Here is a 10,000-nt window from a genome sequence, read left to right as displayed (position 1 = left end):
GGGAAGAAGGAGGACATTCAGTTTCCCAGCTGGTCCGGTCCCATGCCAGACACACACAGACACACACACACACACACACACACACACACACACACACACACACACACACACACACACACACACACACACACACACACAAACACACACACACAGAGCTGCACATGTTGTTTCAGTGAAGAATCAGCAGCTCGTCTAAAACAGGAAGCAGTGTGTGGCCCTGAACATCAGTCTGACCTCATAAGGGCGTGTGTGTGTGTGTGTGTGTTGTCCATGTTGCTCCTGTGGAAGCCGATGCTCAGCTGAACTTGGTGACTTCTCTCTGTATTACCTTACAGCTGAGTGTCGTATGTTCTCCTGACAGGCGTCACGTGAGCTCAGCCTCAGACGAGAACCTGTGTGAGGACTACATGCTCCACTAGCCTGTGGTATGCTCACACGTTAGCCTCAGAGCTGTGTGTGGACAGAATGTGTGTGAGTGTCACGTGTTTGAGCGTGTGTGTGTGTGTGTGTGTAAATGTGCAGTCAGACGTGAGCCAGAGTGGACCCGTCCTCAGCTGGACCCCTCCTCAGCTGGACCCCTCCTCAGCTGGGCTTGTCCTCAGCTGGGCTTGTCCTCAGCTGGGCCCGTCCTCAGCTGGGCTTGTCCTCAGCTGGGCCTGTCCTCAGCTGGGCCCGTCCTCAGCTGGGCCCGTCCTCAGCTGGACCCCTCCTCAGCTGGACACGTCCTCAGCTGGACCCCTCCTCAGCTGGACCCCTCCTCAGCTGGACCCCTCCTCAGCTGGACACGTCCTCAGCTGGACCCCTCCTCAGCTGGACCCCTCCTCAGCTGGACCCCTCCTCAGCTGGACACGTCCTCAGCTGGACCCCTCCTCAGCTGGACGTCCTCTGCTGTCTGAAGTTATAAACACTGAAACCTTCAAAGTGCCTCTGGTGGTTTGATTAAACTTCATGATCTTCAGCTGCTTCACATCTGAACTCTGGTTCTTCTGATCTTCTCCTCCCCTCTGTGTTTTCTGTCCTCCTCCCTTCATCAGTTTGAGTTCTCATCCCTCTAAATACACGAGTACATCTGAACTGCCATACTTATTTACTTGGTGCTGAATTTGAGGAATGTAACTGTGTCATATCTACATGTATGTGAAGGCTCTCTATGTACATGTACACGTGTGTGTACGTGTGTGTGTATGAGTGAAGGAGCCTGAGACAGTGTGAGAAAGTGGGACGGAGACAAAAGCAGAGCGGAGACGTGTGCCAGCTGCTTTCAGCGCAGCAGAACAACATGGACCCTCTGCACGTCTGAGCTGAATACTAAAGCAGCCGTCAACCAAGGAGACAGGGCTTCTCTTTGGAGTTTCAAAATAAAAGCACAGAAAGAAGTGTAGGCAAAGTGATGATTGAACAAATGGTTTTTGGGAAATGTCCATCAAGCCAAGTTCATCTGTGAAAAGTTTCACTCTTGCCGGTTCATCTGTCATTGTTCACAGCTCTGTGAGAAGAGACCAGGATCTCCCATCAGCCTCAGCTACAGACTCAAACCTCCCATCAGCCTGATCACATTTTACTTTACAAACAACTTGATTCTGGCAATCTGTCTGATACTCTGTGGCTCTCACTGTCTCACTCTCTCTCTCTCTCTCTCTCTCTCTCTCTGTCTCTGTTTCTCTCTCTGTCTGTCTCACTCTCTGTTTCTCTCCCTCCCCCTCTCTCTCTCTTCTGGGCGTTCGAGCAGATAAAGTCTCTCTTTGATCTTTGTCTCCTGATGTTTCCCCCTTTTCTCCTTGAAGAGTTTCAGTCATGTTTTTGTGTAAAGACGTTGTGATATTTGTGTGTGTGTATGTGTGTGTGTGTGTGTGTGTGTGAGGTGTTAGAGATAGCAGTACCTAAATATAACCAATGAGCCGTGTGATTCTGTGACCACACACACTGAGACCTGTGGACTGTTTGTGTCCAGACTGCAGATTGTGTGACTGGACGAGTGTGTGTGCAGTGACAGACCTGGACGAGTGTGTGTGTGTGTGTGTGTGTGTGTGTGTGTGTGTGTGTGTGTGTTTATATGCAGTGATGGACCTGGATCTGTGTGTGTGAGTGTGTGTGTGTGTGTGTGCAGTAATGGACCTTGATCTGTGTGTGTGTGAGTGTGTGTGTGTGTGTGTGTGTGTGTGTGTGTGTGTGTGTGTGTGTGTGTGTGTGCGTGCGTGCAGTGATGGACCTCCAGTATTTCCCTTGTATGATAGTAATGTGTGTGTGTGTTTGTGTGTGTGTGTTTCCTAAAGCTTCAGTCAAACTAACCTCCTCCTGTCTCTTTCAGCTCCAGCAGTCGGACCTGAAGCTCCGGGTCGTGGTGCTGACGGGTCGGCACGTGGTCTCCAGCACGGAGGTCCAGATGTACCAGCGGGTTCTGGAGCAGAAAGGCTACGAGGTTCAGCTGTCCAGATACGCAGAGACCAGCGCCCTCCTCAGGCCAGACAAGGGTGAGCGCCTCAGGCTGAGCAGGAGGGAGAAGTGTGTAAACATGTGGCCAGCATTCACTCCTGTGTGTGTGTGTGTGTGTGTGTGTGTGTGTGAGAGAGTATGTGTGTTAATGGTCCTAGTATGTGATCGCCTGCGGTGTTTACTAACTGTATGGGTGGAGCACGCACGCACGCACGCACGCACGCACGCACGCACGCACGCACGCACGCACGCACGCACGCACGCACGCACGCACGCACGCACGCACGCACGCACGCACGCACGCACGCACGCACGCACGCACGCACACACACACACACACACACACACACACACAGAGCAGATGAAGAAGTCAGTGTTATCTAGGGAGGCAGTGGGTAGTGCTTCCGCTTGGGAACCGGAGGGTCGCCGGTTTGAGTCCCTGCCGAGGTGCCCCTGAGCAAGGCACCGAACCCTCAATTGCTCCCCCCTCTGCGAAGGGTGGTAATGTAATGTAAGTTGCTTTGGATAAAAGCGTCTGCTTAACGATCGTAATGTTATCTTTAAGACCTTCAGAATGTTGAAGCTGTAAAATCTGTGAAGCTTCACCCGTTTGGCTGTAAAAGAAGCAGCTGTACTCACAAACAGGGAGTGTGTGTGTGCGCGTGTGTGTGTGTTGGTTTCCCGTGCTCAGTTTAGACATTTTTCTGTGTGTATTTTTAGCAGCCTGACTTGTTGGCAGGCGTTTGGTCCAGAGTGAAAAAGCTCCAGAGCTTTTGGACCTTTAGGTTTGGTTCAGACCTCCATGATCCCAGAGGAAGAACCTGTAGGTCCCTGGTTTCTGTTAACCCCTCATTACATGAAGAGAAAGTGAGCAGAGGAGATGAGATGAAGCCTGTACGTGCACGTTTAAATCCTGCCTGCTGTTTGTGAGCTAGACCTGCTCACGACCCATAATGCATAGCGTGTTGGTCTCACATCCTGGGCCTGGTCTGAGTCAGGGTAGCGTTCTGGGTCCTGCCTCTTCTGTGAGCTCACAGCCTGGTCGGTCTGGGTGAGGTCGAGTCCAGACTGACACGCCTCGACGCCACCATAAATCACCCAGCATGCACCTGTGGTCAAGTCTGATCACAATCAAAGACTTTGGTTCATCTGGAGTCAGAACTGATCGATGTCAGCCAGAGCAGAGAAACTGGAAGATTCAGGGACAACAGTATGAGAAAGTATTACAGTAATCTGAATACACTCAGTAATCTGATTAGATGAGTGTAATCAGATTATATTCAGTCTGAATCATCAGACAGCAGAAGTCTGGTTTACTCTGTTTGTGAAAGTGAAACAGCTTTTGAGAGCTTTGATGGAACATCTGGTATAATATCAATTTGTTATGCTCTCCCTCTCCCTCTCTCTCTCCCTCCTCCTCTCTCTCTCCCTCCTCCTCTCTCTCTCTCTCTCTCTCTCTCTCTCTCTCTCTCTCTCTCTCTCTCTCTCACACACTTCCTTCTGTTGTTTTTCCCTGAAAGCACACAGACCAAACAGTCGTGTCCCTGGCCAGAAACTCATTTCCTTTAGCACAATCGTTACCAGATGTTTCCCCCCACTTCCTCTCTGTGTGCTGCCTCTCTCTCTCTCTCTCTCTCTCTCTCTCTCTCCCTCTCTCTCTCTCTTTCTTTCTCTCTCACTTTGTTCTCACTTTATAGCAGTATAACAGTCAAAGCCCCCTCAGCCTGTAGAAAGCTAACCTGTGTAGTGTGTGTGTCCTGTGGTCACTCTGCATGCTGGACATCAGACAGCTGAGGCCCAGAGTTGGCCCTAGCCCCCAGCGGGCCCAGGGGGTCCGGCTCAGGTACCACTAACCACATGCTGCTCTGCTGCTCGTCTCCACTGCAGCTGCGGTGGGCCTCATAGCCAAACATCAACGTGGACTGACTGTGTGTGTGTGTGTGTGTGTGTGTCTTGGTCTCTCAGGGGGCAGTAAGTGGAACCTTCTGGTGTGTCTCAGTAGTTCAGAGAGAAGCTGCCTGAGAAGAATCTCCTCCTCCCGCCTGCAGCCACATCAGAGGGTGAGAGTCTGGAGCTGTGTCCTCTGATCCAAACTTTGTTTACATCCTGCAGATCTGACTTTGGTTATCAGTCACACTCTACTATTAATCCATCTATACTACAAATCCCTCTTTTCATAAAACAAACCTATGCTCATGTATCCATTGATTGATTGATTGATTGGTTGATTGGTTGATTGATTGATTGATTGATTGGTTGATTCCTCCTCCTCCTCCTCCTCTCCCCTTCTCTGTGTCCGGTCTCTGTCCTCAGGTCAACATGGTGCCTTGGCTGGTTGAAGCTTTCTCTGACTCCGGCTCAGGCCTCTGCAGGTTCTACACACACACACACATGTCAGGTGAGTCCACAACTCTAACTGTAGTCTACATTATTAGAAGTGTCCACAGTTGGAACATAACAATGAGTCCAGGTCGCTGTAAGACTGAAAGTATAGATGGAAAGAGAAAAACCAAAGAAGTCCCAGGATGTGTTTTCTTTAAATTCCTTCCTCTGCGGCCTTGGAGCAGATCGGAGCTCAGATCTGCTCCATGTTGATCCTGTTTGTGAGGATGGAGGACCATGGTTTGGTTTGGCAGCAGTTCAGGAGATTGTGGCTCCAGGAAATTCTTCACTAATGTTGTTTTCCGCTCACGTGTGGTTTCTGACGCTCGCTCATCTGCCAAGATTAATACTGAGGAAGAAAACTGAAATCTGTATCAAAGTGAATCTGATCCTCCATGATGGAGCCGGAGGAGAAGAACCTTATGTTGGTCCTCATGTCCATGTTCAAGTGCTGCTGAGAGCCCATCAGGCAGTAAGTGGGCGGAGTTTAAACCAGCACAAGGTTAAAGATGTGTAAGAGTGTGTTGACATTGTGTGTGTGTGTGTGTTCCCTCTCAGGAGTCACAGTGTCCATGAAGCAGGACGCCTGCAGATCCACCAGACACCATTTACAAGTTCTTCCAGACTCAGCAGGACTCAGCAGGTCAGCAGCCCGAACCCATCTGAGCATTTCCACCAAAAAGCAATTGGTTCAGAACCCCAAAAGTGGGTTTCTAGCAAGAAGCAGCAAACAGTGTGAGGGCGGTCGCCATGAGTGTGTGTGTGTGTGTGTGTGTGTGTGTGTGTGTGTGTGTCTAAGCTGCAGCTGTGCCAAACCAGACTGTGCATGGTCTGGTTGGTTTGCCAGGCAGCAGCTCGGCTCCATGGACACTCAGCTGGACCGGATCCAGAGTCAGAACTGTTCAGGGTCACATGACACCAGAACTCTGTGGACAGATGAAGTTTCAGGCTGCGTAACCCAAAACATAGTCTGAATATTTGTAGGTGGAGGAAGTCCAGACTGTTTCTTCCTCTGTGACCCCCATGTTGACCCCCCCTCCCTCTCCCCCTCCTCCTCCTTCTTCTTCACTGACAGACAATCAGCAGCTCCCTCCACTCCTCCTGCTCTTGTTGCCATGGTGAATGTATACGTGTTGGTGACCTCGGTGCGGCCGCTGACCTCCTTCCTTCATGAGATTGTTGTGGTCAGAACCAGCGATGACCTGAAGGGACGACCCGTAAAGGTAAACACTTCTCTCTCTGACCTGCTTCTGCCCCCTAGTGGAAGGAAATGGAAGAGCATATACATATTTCATATTATTTTGTTGTGAATGTGTGTGTGTATGTATATAAATGATATATATTTATATATGTATAGTTCTGTATACTTCCTTTGTTTACATGATGATCCACACAGGGTGTCTGAACGTTTAGCTTTCATTCTGTTATAAACCCTAACATGGAAGGATTGACAGTGCAGTGAAATCTCTCCATGTGTGATTTGTGTAGTGTTTGGATAGAAACATCTTCTCCTCTTCCTCTTCCTTCTTCTTCTTCTTCCTCCATCTCAGATCAGGACTTTCCTACTGCAGCGTCTGGGGCAGGAAGCATCCCATGAGGCTTTGGGGCATGTGAAGAAGGTCATAGGTCAAGTGCTGAGGGCTTCAGTGAGCAGTGAGGAGGCCGACAGTCTGCACAGGTACACACACACACACACACACACACACAGGCACACACACACACACACACACCAGGCTCCATACAGCCTTTCATTCATCTGAACCACATGTCACAGAAATGTGAGTAAGATACTGCAGACTGATCTCTCTCTCTCTCTCTCTCTCTCTCTCTCTCTCTCTCTCTCTCTGTAGGTGCCTGCTGTGTTTCCAGTTGATGACCTTCACTCTTCAGTTTGACGGCTCTCTGCTTCCCGTCATAGTGAAGGTGAACGTTCCTCCTCCTCCTCCTCCTTCTGTTTTTAGCTTTACCATCTTTATGTTTGGAATCTTTTTACCAGCTTCTCATTCCAGCCTGAGTGTTCAGGTGTCAGTGTGAATCTGCTCAGTATATTTAGCTTCTGCTCTAAATGTAAAGGTCACTGCATCGTTCAGCTGGAATGTCTGCTGGTGTATAAGAAGAAGTGGAGAGAAGCTTACTGATGGTCTTCATGCTCCCTGGAGGATGAACCCTCTTCTCTCATTGACCTCTTCTTGTCTCCTCACTGGCCAAATGGACCACATGTTGCAGCTGTAGTGACCATCAGAGCCTGTAGGGGGCAGCATACACACACACACACACACACACAGTATATACATATGTAAACAGAAACAAACACAAACATAGGGGATAATGTTATGTGAAGTTGCATATTGTAGATTTAAATGTGGTTTCATGGTTTGTAGGGTGAACAGACCTGTAGTCTCCACTAGAGGTCAGTGTGTAGCAACAAGCTAAAGCTATTGTTTACTTTGACACTTTGCGGGAAAGTCTTTTTTCCCCTGCAGCTTTGAAAAATAAATATAAAATAAGTAAAATAACGATTAAAAACACTCAAATAACAACAAATCCTCTTCTTTTCTTCTTCAGGTGGACACTGACCTGACCTTCATGGAGCTGAAGGACATGGCCTTTGATGCTCAGATCACCAGAGAAGTCATCCTGGAGGACACACTGAACTTCCTGCTGCCCTCACACAGCGGACTGGACTCACAAACACACAAGGTAGAGACGTTTACTGCAGCATAGCACTCTTAATGCTCGCTTATTACAGAACACACCAGGGGGAAGTTCTTCTGCTGCCTTTTAATTCAAAGCTTGGTTCATGTTGTGTGTGTGTGTGTGTGTGTGTGTGTGTTCAGTACGGTGGCTGCAGAGGGACACAGGCTTTGTGTTTGTCGGAGGATGAAACTCTGCTGCTGCTCCAGTTTCACCGACAGATGAAAACCCCCGGAGCGTTCCAGCTGGTAAAAGAAAAAAATCAACAGAAAACTTTATTATAACATCTGAATGATCAGCTGTTGATCTGTTTGGTTCCTCATCACAATAATGACATGGATTTTTAATAAACAAACATTTTATTGTTCTACATAGGTCTTAGTTCATTGTTTACATTCAAATGTAGAATGTTTGTGTTTGTGTGCCTTCATCTTCACTCTGTGATGGTGGAGCAGACAGAGTGACTTTGTTGTTGTTCTCTCTGTAGTTGTATCCATGTGCTGCATCCCAACAATCCTCCTCCTCCTCCTCTTCCTCCTCAGCAGCTGAGGGCTCTGATCTGTCAGCCCTGCTGCTCAGGCTCAGCAGCTTCTATGAGGAGCAGAGGAACCATGGCGACAGGTAAGAATCAAACCCACACACACATTTGATTTACCTTCAGCAGAGCTTCAGGCTCCTCTTTCCTAGAAATAGAGCTCGACATAGAGGCAGAGCGGTAAACAGAGCTGCAGGTCTGCTCTCCTCTGGACCAGGCCGATAGAAACCAGCAGACCTTCCCCAGTAAAGGTCAAAGGTCACATGGACACTAACTCTGACATGAAAGAACAAACACAGAAAGGAGAAGTTATATTTTTCCCTCTGTGCTTAAGTGGTTTGACATGTTGTTCACACTCAGTGTACACAGCAGTGCTGCAGCAAGTAGGAGTCAGAAGTTAGAAGTGGGTCAGTGGGAGGTTTCTGTAAACGTCACAAAATTTATTTTAATTAATAAATGAAACTAAATTGTAAACCCAATAACCTTTAACCTGATGACCTCACTCTTATTCTGGTTGGTTTGTTGGTTCCCGGTGTTTCAGCTGAGGCTCCGGCGCTCTAAGGGTTACTTAGTCATGGAGGAATGAATGCTATGAGACGATGCTGGCGCGGCTGTAAAACATGTTGACAGCTCTCCACAAAGAGATTCTCCACCCGTCTGTGAAACATTAGAGGATCAGCTGAGAGCTCAACAACAATGAGAGATCACATCACTGCTTTAAGACAAATGAAGCCTGGGCTCAGCTGCCTCACACATGTTTCCCTCTGTGCCACAGAGTCGCTGAGGAGGAAGCTGAGGCGTCGCACCGCCGTCACACAGGCAGAGGTGAGAATCTGCTTGATCAATCACAGCCTGCTAGATCAACCAGCAGTCTGCTGACAAGTGTGTGTGACTGACAACAGCAACAAACACCTTATATACTCTATTTAACCCCTAAACTCTGTGTGTGTGTGTGTGTGTGTGTGTGTGTGTGTGTGTGTGTGTGTGTGTGTGTGTGTCAGAGCCCTGTGTGGACCCCCACCTCAGGCAGATCTACACAGACCCCCCCCTCACCCTGACCCCCCCCTTCAGTCCCTGGGTGAAGGAGTACAGGGCTGAGCTGCCCTTTGACCTGGTGATGGTTCGAATCCGGCCCGAGCCGGTGAGCCCAGCGTGCCGGGTTCACCTGGACGAGCACAGAGGACCCAGGTGAGGCTGCTGACACACACACACACACACACACACACACACACACCGTCTCATCAATAACCTGTTAAACATCATCACTGAGAAACAGAGATGTAATTGGACTTGTTGGAGGTATGAACTCTGAGTATGATGGTATTAAATGAAAGAGCTATTTAACATTCCAGCTCCTCTTTCTTCTCCTCCCTCTCTCTCTCTCTCTCTCTGTCTCTCTCTCTCTCTATCTCTCTCTCTCTCCCTCTCTCTCTTTCTCTCCCTCTCTCTCCTCTCAGGATGGCAAACTACCCGGTCGGCCTTGGCAACAGCAGGATCAGCATCTTGGTGGCAGACGAAGCAGCGCCAGAGCCCGTTGTCATGACGATTTACACCGTGCACATGTACCGGGAGAGCCGGCCCAGTCTGCCCATGTTTGGCGATCACGTGATGTGCAGCTTTGTGCAGGTACGCTTTAAAAACAACAGAGTGAAGAGAAGTGAGAACATAAAGTGAATCTGAAGTGAAGTGGAAACACGAGGAACAAACAGGAAGTCACTGCATTCCCCCTCCAGCACACATGTGCTCCTGGTTTGGACCAACGTGAGGAAAACTCAAACCATCACACAAGACAAAGTGTTTTGTAAGCCTCCAAAGATTTTAAGGTCTGAACCTGGAACCGTCTGAGGAGCCTCATGGCCTTCATCAGGTCCATGAAGCTTCGTGCAGGAGCTCACATGTTCCTCCTCAAAGGCAAACTCAACTCATTTACACTGTCTAACTGTGTAAATTGAATTA

General features: G+C 48.9%; 1 protein-coding gene across 1 annotated transcript in view; it reads left to right on the top strand.

The window, feature by feature from the left end:
* The window catches only part of cped1 (cadherin-like and PC-esterase domain containing 1), a 21,059-nt gene that overhangs the window by 3,214 nt on the left and 7,845 nt on the right, over window positions 1–10,000 (top strand). Inside the window, exons 2-14 of the mRNA XM_076164472.1 lie at window positions 2,309–2,471; window positions 4,399–4,493; window positions 4,747–4,831; window positions 5,374–5,458; window positions 5,891–6,038; window positions 6,366–6,493; window positions 6,666–6,738; window positions 7,381–7,515; window positions 7,653–7,757; window positions 7,997–8,130; window positions 8,820–8,869; window positions 9,046–9,232; window positions 9,502–9,670. Of these exons, the coding sequence (XP_076020587.1) occupies window positions 2,309–2,471; window positions 4,399–4,493; window positions 4,747–4,831; window positions 5,374–5,458; window positions 5,891–6,038; window positions 6,366–6,493; window positions 6,666–6,738; window positions 7,381–7,515; window positions 7,653–7,757; window positions 7,997–8,130; window positions 8,820–8,869; window positions 9,046–9,232; window positions 9,502–9,670 (1,557 nt within the window). The remainder of the gene's footprint in view (window positions 1–2,308; window positions 2,472–4,398; window positions 4,494–4,746; window positions 4,832–5,373; window positions 5,459–5,890; window positions 6,039–6,365; window positions 6,494–6,665; window positions 6,739–7,380; window positions 7,516–7,652; window positions 7,758–7,996; window positions 8,131–8,819; window positions 8,870–9,045; window positions 9,233–9,501; window positions 9,671–10,000) is intronic.

The sequence above is a fragment of the Genypterus blacodes genome, unplaced genomic scaffold (genome assembly GCF_046128005.1).
Source record: "Genypterus blacodes isolate CSIRO-AG114 ecotype Tasmania unplaced genomic scaffold, CSIRO-AGI_Gbla_v1 ptg000136l_1, whole genome shotgun sequence".
In the NCBI taxonomy this organism is placed as follows: Eukaryota; Metazoa; Chordata; class Actinopteri; order Ophidiiformes; family Ophidiidae; genus Genypterus; species Genypterus blacodes.
This window is presented reverse-complemented; position numbering and strand designations above follow the sequence as displayed.